General features: G+C 36.5%; 1 protein-coding gene across 3 annotated transcripts; it reads right to left on the bottom strand.

Annotated features, from left to right (window-relative positions):
* Positions 1–6,772: 6,772 nt before the first annotated feature.
* Positions 6,773–14,891, bottom strand: LOC132180018 (uncharacterized). Of its 3 annotated transcripts, none has more exons than XM_059592856.1 (7): positions 14,556–14,891; positions 14,123–14,242; positions 13,902–14,017; positions 13,228–13,316; positions 12,905–12,950; positions 10,005–10,191; positions 6,773–9,354 (listed from the first exon to the last, which is right to left on the bottom strand). In XM_059592856.1, exons 1-7 carry the CDS (start codon positions 14,563–14,565, stop codon positions 7,364–7,366), a joined length of 2,559 nt encoding a protein of 852 aa, XP_059448839.1. In that variant the 5' UTR covers positions 14,566–14,891; the 3' UTR covers positions 6,773–7,363. The 3 variants fall into 3 exon arrangements, with proteins under 3 accessions (XP_059448839.1, XP_059448841.1, XP_059448842.1); XM_059592858.1 differs by having other exon boundaries at positions 6,773–9,330; XM_059592859.1 differs by lacking the exon at positions 14,556–14,891 and having other exon boundaries at positions 13,228–13,311; positions 14,123–14,211.
* Positions 14,892–16,455: the final 1,564 nt, after the last annotated feature.

Genomic DNA, 16,455 nt, shown 5'->3' with positions numbered 1-16,455 from the left:
CCCTCTTATGCATGGCGAAGCATATGGAGCTCAAAGAAATTGCTCAAAGAAGGCCTTATCTGGAGAGTAGGTGATGGAGCCCAAATCAAAATATGGGAGGACCCGTGGTTGCCTAAGCCTAGGGCCCACCCAGCAAGATCGCCGGTGCACATCTTGCATAGACAAGCCCGAGTTTCTGAGCTTCTAGACACTGAGACAAACTGGTGGAAGATGAATCTAGTGCAGGAAATATTCACTGTGGAGGAAGCAAAAATGATTCTTAACTTGGGGGTAAGCCCCTGCCGAGGAAAGGATACACTAGCATGGGAACATACCAAAAACGGAATTTTCAGTGTGAGGAGTGCTTATCATCTGGCCGTAGAAAAAATGGAGGAAGGGGAGGCAAGTAGCTCGGATTCTAGCCCCTCAGGCACGTATTGGAGGCAAGTCTGGAAGTTTAAAGTGCCACGGGTGGTGAAATTTTTCTTATGGAAAGCCAGCAATAACATTTTAGCCACCAAGGAGAAGCTATTCCAGAAAAAGGTGGTTCCGGATCCTTTGTGCCCCATTTGCTTGATGGAGACGGAAACCATTAGCCACTGCCTATGGTCATGTCCAGCCGCACAAGATGTATGGGCAGAGTGCAAAGGGAAACTACAAAAAAGGAACTGCTGGACAGGTGACTTCACTGAAATAATATTCCATGTCGGTCAGGGGCTGGAAGAGGAGGAAAGACATCTGCTAGCAATTGTCGCTAGAGGAATCTGGCTGCGTAGGAACAAGTTTGTTTTTGAGGGCATTTTCCAAGCTCCCTCCGAGATTCTGCGAGCCGCAAGAGAACAGATGGCAGCTTTTGTGGAGGCTTCATGTAGGCATGCTGCGCCCAGTAGTGGTCCTTCTGCTCGGGGAGACGGGTCATGGCAGAAACCTCCAACAGGGATGATGAAGATTAATTGGGATGCAGCGGTTGACAAAGAGAGAGGTCTAATCGGCATGGGAACTATTATTAGGGACCATTCCGGTGAGGCCATAGCAATGTACAGTGTGCCCAAACCTTTCATAACTGACCCTTTTCTGGCTGAAGCTTTAGCTGCTCGTACAGCGATTGAATTTAGTCGATCTGTTGGGTGCTGGAACTGTATTTTAGAGGGAGATGCACAGGGGGTGATTAATGCTATCAACCATTCCGAAAATTGCATGGGGGAACACGGCCAGGTGATAAATGACATCAAGCTAGCTCTGGAGCAAGGAGGACACTGGCAGGTGAAGTTCACAGGCCGGGTAAACAACGGAGCTGCTCATATGTTAGCCAAGCTGGCATTGCAATCTCAAAGCCCCCTTAGTTGGAGCAGAGATTTTCCAGCTAGCTTGGAAGAGATTGTAAGGAAAGAACAATTCGGTTGATTCTTTTGAAATGAAATACCACTTCAAAAAAAAAAAAAATAAGATTACACATCATTCAGAAGCAATTCGAAATCGAACATCTCTATGTGAGAAAAGTTGTGCTACTGACTGTAGAAGATTTGAAGAACTCATTAAACACCGCCCATTGACCAACACCTCCACAGTAGCCAACACCACGGAGGAGAGACGTTGGGGTTGTTTGTTAAACAACACCCCCACCACGCCGCACTGTTCATGAAAAAAAATAAAATAAAATAAAATAATTATTGATATGAGAAAATAAAAAAATAGTATTGAAATGTGAAAAATTTTATTTTGTAGTGATTTTTTTATTTGAATAATAATAAAAAGTAAATAATGTGATATAAAAAGTGAATGATTTGATATAAAAGTAAGAATATTTTTTTTGAAAAAAATGATGTGAATAGTGTGGTGGGATGTGGGGGAATGTGAGGGGGTTTAACAAACACCCCGTCGAAACGTGTAATCAACCTAACGAGAGACGTTGAAACGTGTAATGAGAAAGAGAGATGCCATTACCATACATTACTTCTCTCTAGAAATAAAATAAGCGGCTCGGAGATTAATTCTCTTATACAAAAATTTTGGTGAGGGCATAAAGAAAATAATAAAAGGATTCATTTGATGAGTTGGGAGAGAATGGAATTATCAAAGGCGGATGGGGTATGGGGTTCAGGGATCTGGTATGTTTTAATAGAGCACTCCTAGCTCAAACAATTTTGGAGATTATGGAAGCAACCGAATAGTCTGATTGAAAAAATTATGAAGGCAAAGTATTTCTCACAATTAATTTTCAATTTTGGATTGTCATTTGGCCTTGAAACCCTCTTTCGCTCGGAGAAGCATTTTCGGAGCAGGGGATTTGGTTAAAAAGGGTTTGATGTGAAGGATTGGGAATGGAAACATTGTTAGCATATGGGGTAATCAGTGGGTTCCCCTACCTTCTTTGTGTAAGGTGTTCTCTCACCAGCTTATCAACCAAGAGGCCAAGTGGTGGGATATGACTTTGCTAAATAACATTTTCAACCCAAAAGAGGTAAGAGCCATTAGTTCAGTGGCTGTGAGTCTTACTAACCAAGAGGACCAACATGTATGGATGGGAACTGCAAATGGTGAGTTTACTGTGAGGAGTGCCTACTATCTAGCAAACGAGGTAGGAAATTTGCAGAAAGCGGAAGGCTCCAGAAGGAAGGCTCAAAGCATTGTGTGGTGAGTCCTGTAGAAAATGAAGTTACCAAATGCACAGAAAACTTTTATGTGGCGTGCATGTCACAATTTGCTTGCAACCAAGGATAACCTCCTCAAGAGGAAGGTATCTTCGGATCCTTTCTGCCCAATATGTGAGAATACTGCGGAAACTGTATATCATACTCTTTGGACTTGCCCCTCGACTATGGATGTGTGGGGAGCCAGTCCTAGAATTTTTCAAAAAACAGTGGTGGATGGCGTGGATTTTTTCCAGGCATGAGGCAGCAGAAGTGTTTTTTGCGAAGTGTACGGCTGAAGAACTGATCTTTTTCGTGAGGATGGCCCGTAAGCTATGGCTTCGTAGAAACGAGTTTGTTTTTAATGGGCATTTCAAACACCCTGACGCTTTATTGCGAGAGGTTCGGAGCTCAATGGAAATTTTCATGAGTATACATGGGGGTGCACAAATGGAGGAACAACGAAGTAATGCCAGTGAACAGGAATTTTGGAAACCGCCAATGGAGGGATGGCACAAAGCAAACTGGGACGCTGCTACAGACTCCTCTAAAGGACACCTGGGTTTGGGTATAGTAATTCAAGATTAGATGGGACGAGTTTTGGCGGCCAAATGTATGCCCATGCAAGGACACTTGGAGGCTGGAGCCCAACGCTGCTGAGGCTGTGGCAGCTTATCATGCTGTCATACTTAGCAAGGACGTTGGTGTAACTAATCTTGTGTTGGAAGGGGATGCACAAAACGTGGTGATAGCAGTCAATGCCAAAAAAGGTTCAACATCCCGCTATGGCCATCTGGTGAGAGATATAAAGAATGTGTTAAGTGAATTTCCATGTTGGGAATGTTGTTATGTCGGTCGTAATTTCAATAAGGCTGCACATGGCTTGGCCCAAGAGACTTGTAAACAATTCATAGAGAAGACTTGAAACTTTACAATTTTAGGGGTTATCCATGATATTGTTTTGATGGAACAAGTTGTACCCATCTGATTTTTCATCAATGAGAATTCATCTATTTCCAAAAAAATAAAAAAAATGAAAAAAAAGAGGCCACATGAAGCTTGTAGCCATTGGTTTTTTATTTTTTATTTTTTTTTAAGTCATTAGTATAACAAATGAAGGAATTTATTAAAAAGAATAATAATAATGTATAACATATCTTATTATATATAAGTGCATGTGTCTTAGAGCATCTCCAAAAGATAGTTAAATCTTTAATAATAGTCAAATCTGACTATTATGAGTGTTTTTTCATCTAGTGGGCATCTCCAACAGAAGCAGTAGGCAAAATAGCTGATGAAAAAATACAATTTTTTACTTAGCTATTCATTTTTTCATACACACTCCAATAGATTCTCTATCATGCTATCTATTTTCTTTAAATATTATTTTGTGTGGGAAAGAAATAGGAGGAGAGAGAGAGAGTAAAAGGAATAAAGGGAGAGAAAAATAATAATAAACAAAGTTTATAGTGTAAATAGTGAATAGACTAATCAGCTTATTTACTATTCATACTAGAAGAAAAAACTACAAAATAGCTATTCTGCTAGATATGAAAAAATGGCTAATAATAATCAAATCTGACTATTATGAAGGATTTGCTTATTAAATTGGAGATCATGCTCTAAGCATCTCCGTCATAAGTAGACAAAATAGCTCCTAAAAAAGTACAAATTTTTACTTTAGCTACTTATTTTTTCACACATACTACAACCGATTCTCTATTCATTTTATAAACTTTGTTTATTATTGATCATATCATTTTTCCCTTCGATCCGCTCAAGAAACAACAAGAGAGCTTTTTATTTATTTATTTATTTTAATCGCAGTTTGCAAGGGGCCGGCAATGATAGACAACGTCGTACGTGTGAGAAGACCAAATTATAATCCCAAGTTTCTCGGATAAATATAGAGAAGATGATGGACAGTTGGTTGTTGTAATCAAGCGTGTGGAACGGGTTGTACATGAGACGTGCATGTAGTGTGACTATATATGGATAGAATCATGTGTGATCATGGGACAAATGTTTTATAATTGTTTTTTAAAAATATATAATATTTTATATTTTTATAATTGTGTTTTATAATTGTTTTTTAAAAATATATAATATTTTATTTTTTATTTTTAATGAGACAAATGTCCTATTAACTAAATATTTTTCGGTTCAAAATAGACTGGAGAGGTTTCTCTTCCATTTCCTGTACATGAACTTCAAAATTATCAAAAATTTATTGCTTGCGATAACATCCACTTGAGTTTATAATCTTTTCAACGCAACATCCACTTGCTGAGGGATGGTAAGTTAAATGGGGTTGGGTTGAATATAACACGTGTAAGTTGATGATAGCAACATGTAAAAATAAGTGATAGGTAAAACGAAAAATGTAATTACCTCTTTATTTATTTAATGTAATAATTTAACTTCCATACCATGAATAGGACACCTCAAAAGCGAAAAACGTTTCTCTCCATTTTAAATTCTCTACATTTCTTCTGTATTTAGAACGGTAAAATTGTTCAAATTATAGCAAAATTATTCAAATTTATTGGCAGAATTGTTCAAATTATGGCAAAATTGTTCAAATTTATTGGACAACATTACCCTTCTGAAAGCATTAGCCCAAAAAAATGAGATGATTTGAAATGGAGAAGATCCGTTTCCTAAAAAGTGTACCTGCTGTTGTACCTTTTGCATCTGGTGGCCTTTGAGATCTTGGAGGCCCTTATTGGCAATATGGGTAAAATTGGCAATCTCTGTGTTTCTTCTTGAGTCAACAGCTAGGTAATGGGAGCCAGTAGCTCCATATCTTTTACACAGCATCGAGGTCCTGATCACCGTCATGGTGATTTCGTTGATCTACAAAAGGTTAGTCTTCTTATCCATTTATATAAACTATGTGGATTTGGAGGTTTATGCTAATGAAGTGCTCCAACCTGTAAGACAATTTGTATGCTTTTTTTCTTTTTTTGATTCGGAAAAATCATGCAGCTGAATGCACCTTGAGTGTTCAATCTGGCCGGGACTTGTGATTTTCCTTGTTAAACCTGATCTGATCGTTTTGAGCGATCCAATATTGAGTATTTTTTGTTTTCTCTCTTTTGTATGAAATGAAGGAACTTACGAAGAATGTACACCTCTCAAGAGTTGCAAAATAATAAGGATATAAAGGAAAAGGCAGTGGCTTTCGTATGTTAAATGAAGCCTAAGATACCATCTTAGAATATGAGAGGATTGAATCAAAATGATAAAAGGAAGATGATTAAAGGACTAGGGATTGGAAGGCGGAAATTGTATGTTTACAAGAAACCAAATTGAATTTTGTTACTAGGGAAGTGGCAAGGAGCTTGTGGGGGTGTCAACACTTAGATTGGTGTTTTCTAGGGTTAAGAGGGGCTTCCAGAGGTATTTTGCTAATGTGGGATAGGAAGGTGGTGGATAAGTTGGATGATTGTGTGAGGAGATTTTCTATTGCGTGTTCTTTAGGTGCATTAGTGATAATTTTGAGTGGGAATTTGCAAGATTGTATGGACCCAATAATGATAATGATAGGAGATTGCTTTGGGACGAATTGGTTGGAGTAGTGAGTTGGTGGGAGAAGCCTTAGTGCATTGAGGGTGATTTTAATGTCATTTGTTATCCAAGTGAAGATCAGGTGATACTTGTGTGTCCCTAGCTATGAGGGATTTTTCATATTTCATATTTGAACAGGGGCTCATGAACATTTCTCTTGTGGGTGACAAATTCACATTGTCTTATAATTGTGATGATTAGTGTCGGTCAAGAATTGATAGATTTTTAGTTTCTTTTGATTGTCAAGAATAGTCTTTCGGATTTAGTTTAGAGGAGACGTCCTTGACTCTTGCTAGATCATTTTTTGCTGATGCAAGACTGTGGGGAGGATCTCGGTATTTCAAGTTTGAAAATATGTGGCTGATGTCTGAGGGCTTCGTGGATCAAGTGAAAGAATGGTGGAAGTCATATCACTTTCAGGGTTCCCCTAGTTTTGTTTTTGTGAGAAAGTTAAAAGCTGATTTTAAGAAAAAAAATGCTCATTAAATGATGTAGGTGTCGTTTGGCAACAATTGTTAGGACAAATTTTTGCTTTTTAGCAAAAAACCAAAAGCATTAACAAAGATATCAAAACACAAAATACTCATAGAATATTCAAAATTACTTTCATCCTTATATCACATCACAACCAAAAAACAAAAAGCACCATTAAAAAAGTTTTATCAAATGAATTGTAATCTTTTGCCTGACCAAGAGTATATGCCCAAGGAAGAAAATATATTACATGTATCTGAGTTCTATCCTCTACTAAGAAATCCAGCCCCCTTTCAACACCCAACCTTGTTGCCTGTCAATGCCACAATGCTATCTCAACTATCCCTTAGAAAAACATTTCTCAAATAAGATAGAGGTAGAAGTATAAGAAAACATTGTCAATTCTTTACCTACACATGCAATTCCATATTCTACAACACAACTTTCTAGCAATTATAAAGAAAAATCCAACTGCATGCGACACTTGACACTCTGTCTTCTATTAGAGCAGAGGAGGCAACAAAATCAATATCTGAAGGTATTAAGCAATTGGGAACTAAGCACTCAATGGCATAGTTGATACAAGAGTATGAGCATAGGAGAGAGAAAGCAGTCCAAGGATAGGATGCATCAACTTACAATTATATAACCTTCATAGGGCAAAGCACAGAATAATTCCCATTAGGGAAAATCTCAAGCACTCGGCAATCTCATATGTTGATTGGAACAAAAATGTCATCCAAGTAACTCGGACGGCCGCATCTCCACTTCAGTGCTACCCACCAATTCCACTCACCCTTGATCTTCTTTAAATCTTTACTGGATACTTCCTCAATCAATAGGTGCTTAAGATTTGGACAATTATAGAAACTCAGACATTCTAATCTTGGTGCAATGTGTAAACCACTAGAGATGCTAACTAATCCAGGCATGTAGTGAAGCGAAATCCTCTTCAAATTCGGGAGAAAGTCAGAGGTTTTAGGCTCAGCAGAAATTTTGCAGCTTACTAAAGTTTTAATGGAGGGGCAATCTTCAACTGTAAGCTCTTCTAAATTACAGAGATTATCAAGTAAACATGTTGTGAAAATAGTGGTCAATTGGGGACATGTGCGCAATGTCAAGGACTTCAGAAGAGATAAACACTTTGGTTGTACTGGCCCCTCCCATATCCTCCTTAGATTCTTCATATAATATATGTAGAGGTATTCAAGTGATCCAAGTACAATTGTTTTAGCACCAGATGTTTTAGATACAATTCCACTGCTACCATCTTCTCTGCAAGCCTCTACTTCATCATCTTCTTCATGAGTATCTGCTTCATTGTCTTCTTCGTGAGCATCTGCTTCACTATCTTCTTCCTGAGTATCTGATTCACTATCTCCTTCGTGAGCATCTGCTTTACAATCTTCTTCGTGAGCATTTGCTTCATCATCTGCTTCGTGAGCATCTGCTTCACTAGCTTCTTCGTGAGCATCTGTTGCATCTATAATAACTTCAACCTCATTACATTCCCCCACAACACAATATTTTAGTTGCTTCATAGTTTCAATGCCAAAATCTGATAGCTTCTTAACAGTTGCATGCCGTTCCAAGAAAAATGCAGTTGAATATTGGAGTACCTTCTTAATCTCTCTTGGAACAGCCACACCATTTATGTATTTCAAACATCTCTCCCATCGTTCCAACTCAAACTCAACATCGCTAGGGAGTCGAGACATAGTGCGCTTGACATGATGGCCAACGGTAAATCTAAAATTTGACAGTGATGGATGCACCCACATTGGGCTATTCAATAGAAAGTGCCTCACAAGTTCTACTCTTGGAAAATAGAATTTAAGTGTGTTCAAACTCTGCAAGGTACATACTTCAGTAACAATAGCTTCCACACATGCATTCCACCGTTTGTCATCTGGATTCACACTCATATTTAACTCCTCTAAATGAGACAATGCCGAAATTATACCACAAGGAACCACTACATCTGATTGCATGGCTCTCCTACCATTACTCATACATGAATAAAGTGAAACCTTCAAGCATGTGAGATTAGTTAACTCCTTAATCTCCTTAGGTAAATCCATAATATCTGTCCCTTCAAGATCAAGAACCTCAAGCTGCTTCAGCTCTCCAACTTTGGGCGACAACCTCATGAAACAATGACAGTAACTTAAAGATAGTCTTTTGAGGTTGACTAATCTGACAATGGACTCCGGCAAAGACCTGATGCCGGTCCTAGATAAGTTCAAGATTTGGAGAGCAGGCATGTTATCGAAAAATGAGGGAGGGATCGTTCTCAATTTGTGGTTTCCATGAAGGAACAATGCTAAGAGCATGGAGCACCTTGGATTCTCAGGTAAACTAGATAACTCATTGTGCATCAAGTAAATCTCTTTGACATTTTTCCAGTCCTCTTCCTTTGGCGTTTCAGTTAATCCTAAACCACCCCACATACGACACAATTGATGTGCCTCACCTTGAATAATAGAAAAGGTGTTACGGTCTATATCTGAAGTTTCAGGCCGTTCTATCCCAATATCTTCAATTTCAAACTTCTTATCTTGCCCAGAAGCTTCAAATTCTACCCCAATTTTTTCACCAGAACTCTTCATCTCAACCGTTTCAACGTCAAACACCATTCCTTGAGACTCTGAAGTTATTTGTTTTTCAATTCCTTCCTCTGCAAAAGGTTCCGGTAAAAATTCTGAAATATAAAAAATTCAAAAAAAAAAAAGAAACTTTAAATAATTTAAAACAGACATGATTTTGATTTCATTGCAATGGAAATTAAATACCAACAAATAAATCTCTGTCTAAACCAATTTTTATTTATTACCACTAAAGTGATAACACACCACCTGCATCATGCTTAACATTTAATGTTTGGACCTCCAAACATGAGTCCATGTTTACTGACTAGTGGCAAGACAATCTAACTCAGATTTAATTTCCTATGTTGGCATCTTTGTTGAATTTTGATCGAAGGGGACAAGTCATGTACCTTTGTGGAATAACTATATATGAAAATAGTTGCAAAGAGCATCAGTGAATCATTAGTAATTTACGAAAAATTAGAGCCTAAGAATTAATTGCTACTACCAAAAAATTCGGAGCAATAAATATTTTTTCATTTGAGGTTTATTTTTTATATGGGATTTATCTTTTCTAACTTGTATTCCTATTTCTTTTGTCATTGACATGAAAACTATTCCAAAGAAAATCTTATTGGATGTTAAACGTTTCACTCAAATACCGCTGTTCTTGCTAAAACATTTTGTAGATTTTTGGTAACAATCAGGTAATTAGGGCGGCCATGTTGTCTGATTTATTAGTCAAGTATTGGTCTATATATACCGTCACATTGCGACAGTGCTTCCTCAGCAAGATCCGGTGGGTCTGCATGTAGATCCAATGGATCCAAATTGTCAGCATAAGAGGAATTGGTAGTAATAACAGAGGAGGAGATAGAGGTATGTATTTTATCGTCCTTGTTATCATCGAACTGTTCCCCTCGAAACAAATGACACGGATCAAAGATATCCTGCATAATGTGAAAGGTGGAATGTATCAAATTGAAAAGATATATTTAAGAATGTTACACAAAAAATCTAAGCATGTATCATGCCGGCCACAATTTCGAGACCTGAATGAAAGTCAATTTTGGAGTAACTAAGCATGCGAAAAAGGTAACAGACTCTACGGATTGGCAGAGATACATAAAGTTATTCTAAGAGAAGAATGAGAGGAAAATATTACTTTTTGACCAGTAAAAGGATTTCATTAAAAATCAATGGGCACATCCAAATATACACTTAAAATATACAAGAGAACATTTAATCAGAAAAAGATAAAGAAATTCAAAAATAAAAAGAAGGAAATTCAACAACGTACGTCAAGTTGTCATACAAACTGAAGGCTGAGTGTGAAACAAACATCAATAATGTTTAGAGAGAAACTTCAGAGAAGACTTGACATGAAAACGAACTTCCTCGTGTGAGTAGGGACAAACCATTGATGATTGCTGACTTCGTAGAAAAATTGTGTCAGGAAGTTTGTCTATTGAACGCGTTTTCTGTTCTTTTGAATTTTGATGATAGATATATAGCATCAACACCGACTTTAGCTCAAGCAGGTAGTAGTCTGGTGTGTGCATCCCTTTTCCTCAAACGACAAATTTAACTTATCTTCCACAATGTTTAGTGATATAAAGGAAAAATAAAATTCAGAGGGTGAGCTCCATTGTTGTTCTTTATTAGCTACACGTTTTGTCTCTCTCGGTTTTACTTCTCAGTGAAGTTTTGTTCACTTTTCTTCTAGGCGCCATAGTCGGTTTGTTTCGGTTTAAAATGATTTTTGAAAAATATTTTTCGTATTTTCGGGGGGTTTGCTATGATGGAAAATAATAGTCAACCGAAAACATTTTATGTCGAAACAAACAGAGCCTTAATTAAGTTTTTTCATTTTACTTCAGTAAGAAGATTCTTATGGCTGACTTTCATTTTACTACAGGACTCATTATTCGGTCAATTTAGTGCAAGAGAAGCAGCAAGGCAGCAACTTCATAGGGTAGAAGAAAAGAGCGAAAAACAGATATATCTCCAGAGCAACATGAAGAAGATTAATTTTTCTCACTTTTTCTCACTTGTTTTGGCAATTCAGTGGCTTAAACAAATAAGAGTATTCTCTTTTGGTGTAAGTGAGATCTGAGCGTATTGGAGCTTTTGGATATGAGTCATTTTTTATACTACTCTTTGTACTTCGTGTTTTGTTAGTAAATTTTTTTTTTTATTTTTTTTTTATCGTCTTCGCCGATGGATGTAGGCTTGTTAAGTCGAACAACTTAAATTTTGGTGTCTTATATGACTGATTGATATTTTCTATTATGCTTCATTAAGGATCCCTAGAATAATTATTTTATCGGCAAAATTACACTTTACCCTCCAAAGTTTCATCCAATTTGCAATTTGACCTTCAATGTTTAAAAATTTACAATGTCCAACTATCAAAATTTTGCAATGGAACCACCCTGTTAACCATTTCCGTCCAATTTGACGAAAAATTGTTCACGTGCTTAGCATGTACATTTTTTGTCTTAAATTTTTAAAATTGCCCCCATGTATTTTAATAAATTCCAAAAAATGCTCCCAAGTTAATAAACCAAAATCACAAAAAAAATAAAAATAAAAATTAGCCACCCCCAATCCGGCCATTTGGGGGTGGTTGGCCACCCCTTTTGGCCATGGGGGGTGGCCAGTCACAAATGGCCAAAGGGGGTGCTACGGCCACCATATAAATTTTTTTTTTTTTCCTATTTTTTTTTTTAATTAAAAAAAAAAAATTATAGGGGCAATTAAGTATTTTTATTTATTTCCATAAGAGAAAATAGAAATTATTAACAGATGGGTCACATTGCAAATTTTTTATACTTTATTAGGATATATTGCAAATTGTTAATCATTGAATGTCAAATTGTAAATCGAGTGAAACTTTGAGAGGTAAAATGTAACTTTCTTTATTTTATTCAACAAAACCCTTTCTTATGTAATGCATAGAGACCCCATTTTCTATGTGACTAATAATTTTAAGTTTCCAAATCCAGACAGCAAGATTGGAATACCAAGCATGTCACAAAAAAAAGGGAAAAAAAAAAAAAAAAAAAAACAGCCTTGGTGGATATCATGAAAGAAGCTCATGACATCTTCTTTAAGAATCACCCAACAAGACAGGAAGAAAGCTCAAAAAAAATAAAAAATAAAAAAATCAAGGCTTGTGGAGTATTGCTACAAGTTGTTCTTGTGTCACTTTTATGAGTTCCTCTAATAATGATGTGGTTCTTATGGAGATAGTGGCATTGTTGACACCCGATTCAGAAGTACCTAACATAAGAAAACTTTACAGCATTATCAACCCATCCTGGTTCTACGAGACTTATGTTCTGGAAGAAACTAGAGACAAGTCCTTCATAGGTGATTATGATCCCATAAAAGATGGCAATTTCAGGCCCAGTAGGTCTGAAAACCAGGCTTGGGCATGCAATATAGGCCCATCCATTAGGAGAGGATTAAAGCAAAGTACAACTAAAAAGCATTAAAAACTTGGCAGATGGAATGAAGAATATATACTGGGAAATGCAATTGATTGGTCTAAGCCATTATAAACAGTTCAGGCAAGGTCAAGAAAAGGTTATAACAAAGATTCAAGTATAAGCATCGTGAGATCAACCTTGGCTATATAATCAGTATCTCCAAACTCACCTCACTTAACTCTCTGTAATGTACCAGAACAATGTGCTCATATGCCCTGCCAAGGAAATTAACGTGCAAATAAATAACTTTCCAACACACTCAACAACATATCGATGCTTATTATGTTATTCATTGACATAGCAAGGCTGCAAACTGACACTATACATATTATATGCACCAAGCACTCACACATTGAAAGTCAAGACCTGTCTAAACTTTTCCTAACAGAGGTTTGTATAAACAATTTTTCAAAGTAAAAACCATAAGTCATAGCAGGAAACGCAACGGTATAAGATATATACAGTCTGCTAATAAATAAAAACTTTACTCACGGATCCAGCATCCAATAGCTACGTCTCTGAAAACCGGGATTCTGCTCTCCATGTGCATAATAGCAATTTAATGCTTCAACATTTCTGACCTAGCCATGCAAACAAATGTCATCCTCAGACTGAAGAAATCAACATGTAGAAGAACTCCATTGACCTCAGAAGAAAGTTGTAAGTGCATTAATTATGTATTAAACTTATCGGAACAGTATTTCCATCAATAGATACTTTATTTAACTATCAGCGACCTTCCAGATTAAAAAAAAAAAAATAGCCATTATGGAAATTACCCAAATAGAACTATCACTGAATAAAAGTGAGATTATAATAACTGTAATATAATAAACACATTAAGGAATTAAACACAACTGATCTTCAAAATATACAAAAAACTGAGAAATTTGAAGCTGCCCTGAGATCAGTGCAGCTTCTCAAGTATCTCTCTCTCTCTCTGCCAGCCCCTTCATGTCCATATAACATAATTGTACATGAACCACGAATTCAACAGAAGAGTTATCAAACAACTAAATACACACCACCACCATATATGAACAAATAATATGGCAAAAATCAAAAACTAAACTTCAAAAGCTTTAAATCGATCACTCCCCAGAAACAATTATCAGAAAAAGAAATAAGAAATCAGTGTATTAAATGCATAGCCATATTTAACAGACCTTAAGTCGCTCGCGCGCTTCCACAACAGTCTTTCCATCCTTCTTTTTACGCCAATTATGACCATCTCTACGGAAGAACCTAAGGACCCTTTTGTTGAATAGAAACAAAGATCCACCTGTTGAAGAATCACCAGTCAGTAATATGAACAGCCAGTAAGACATAGTAAACCTGACAAATCAGATAGGTATTCGACAAAATGTCTAAATAACAATAAGCTTACTAGCTGGCTGTCGAGGGGGCTCCTCGGTGATTTTGTATTTCTCGTGGTTTTGTAAAATGAAGAGCACCTCCGCAGGCTTCAGCCAACGGGTATGAGCTGCTCCAAACAGATCGTAGATGTCTGAAAGAATAACGGAAAGTAAAAATATAACACATATTTGTAATTTCAATTACTCGGTCTATTTAACTAACTTTTTGATCCAAACTAACACGAATCAATCATTACCATCTAAAAACTATTGAATACCGCTAGTTTTTCTTTTTCTCTTTTTCTTTAATATTGCGAATCAAATTCGTTACCAGAATCAGAAAACAAATATCATAACAAATGAGGCAACAATATTTGCTGACTGAATGAATCAAAGCAAAACGATTTCGATAGAAATGTGGAACCATAGAGTGACATAGAAGAAGGAGAAGCTCATGGACCGAACCTGATTGCATCTTACTGAAATCCTACAACAATCAAAACTGGAAGAATTGCAGAGAGAGCGTTTCGCTTGCGCTCATCCGAATCGTCGGTCTCCACGGTTCAACGAGGGACTGTTTTCTAGAGGACTCGAAAAGCAGCTGATAGATTATTATCCGTACTCCAGGAGCAGAGGAAGTCGGGGCCAGAAGCAATTCCAGGACGAAGCAATCACGGTACCGGATCACACTCGTCCCGGTTACACCTCCAAGCTCAGACAACAAAGGAAAGCGCGCACACAGAGAGAAAGAGGAAGATATTTGACTTCAACTAAATAGTCGGTCTAGTATTGGAATACCACGGTCTTTGTCTTGTCCCTGAAATCAGGCAACCACTTACATGGTCATTTGGAATTTGGAGTAGATTAAAATGACAATATCTATCAAATATTTTATTTTGACACCCTTTTCTTGTTTGAGCACGTGTGACGTAAGAGTAATGCTATATTAGAGCATTCCTAATGGAAGAGCTAAATGTTACTTTTATCTAGAATAGCTCTTCAAATGTTCAAAAAACCTCCTACATTGGATGAGCCAAAAATAAATGTAAAATAGATATTTGATTAGAAGAGCTAAAAAAAAAGTTAAATGTAGCAGCACTTTTTAAGGGAGTCATTTATCTTTTATTGTTTCTCTCACCTGTTTTATCTTTTTCTCAAATCGTTTCTTACTTTTTCTCTGCATGTTCTCTTTTTCCCAAAACTTTTCTTACTCTTAATAATATTTTAATAGAATATATAGAAATATAACTAATCGGATGTAGAGACATTTAAAAATGGCTTAACTAAACTAGATAAAAGTGAGTTTTAAAGAGCCATTTCACATAAAAATATAGCTCATCCATTGGGAATGCTCAAGAGGTATGAGAACAAGTGAGCCATCTTATATGGGCGGCATCTCCTACAGAGCCAGAGGGCAAAAGATGTGAAGGGTCTGGTGGAGCCTCCCGGGCAGGGATTCTCTACTCAAGTAGGGTTCATTGCCTCCATCAAAATTTCCTTCTTTTTTTTTTTTCTTTTTTTTTTTTTTTTATATATATATATATATATATTACTTTAAAGGTTAAATACCAAATACCCCCTAGAATTTGGTAACTTTATTAATATCCTCTGGGGTTTCATTTTTATCACAGGAGGTCCCTATGGTTTTGATAAGTGACCAAATTAGTTCATCCGTTAGTTGACCGTTAGGACTGACACGTGGACCAATCAGACGTCGACACGTGGCACATATTTAATTTTTAAAAAAAAATTTAAAAAAAAAAGAATTTTATTATTTTTTTTTAAAAAAAAAGGAAAGAAACGGAAAAAAATTGGTCGGCCACCCCCTTGGCCATTTGGGGGTGGCCTTTGGCCATGGGGGTGGCCAGGCCACTACATGTGTTCACAATTTCGTTTCTTTCTATCTTTTTTTTTAAAAAAAATTCATTTTAATTTTAAAAAAAAAAATTAAATATGTGTCACATGATACGTCGATTGAATTGCGATAATGGAATCCCAACTTGGTCCCGACTAGGATGGATAATTGCATATCAAAACAGGGGCTCACGTGATAAAAATGAAAATCACGAGTATTAATAAAGTTACTAAACCCCAGGGGAGTATTTGGTATTTAACATTTACTTTAATTCAAATCATTTCTTGCAAGACCTGCTTGAAAAATGTTATTTATTAAAAAAAAAAATGCGGCATTATTGAGACTGTAAAATACAAATTTCTTGCCAAAATGCTTATTCTTTACTTTTAAATAAACACTCATTTTCAAAAAAATTAAAATATAATAGGAAGGATTTTAAATGAAAATGAGATTCAAAATCTTTCCAAATCTTTATTAAATAACTGCTCTTAGAGCATTCCCAATGGAAGA

This window comes from Corylus avellana, chromosome ca4 (assembly GCF_901000735.1).
Source record: "Corylus avellana chromosome ca4, CavTom2PMs-1.0".
NCBI lineage: Eukaryota > Viridiplantae > Streptophyta > Magnoliopsida > Fagales > Betulaceae > Corylus > Corylus avellana.
The sequence above is the reverse complement of the archived record's forward strand: the minus strand, read 5'-3'. Positions and strand labels throughout refer to the sequence as shown.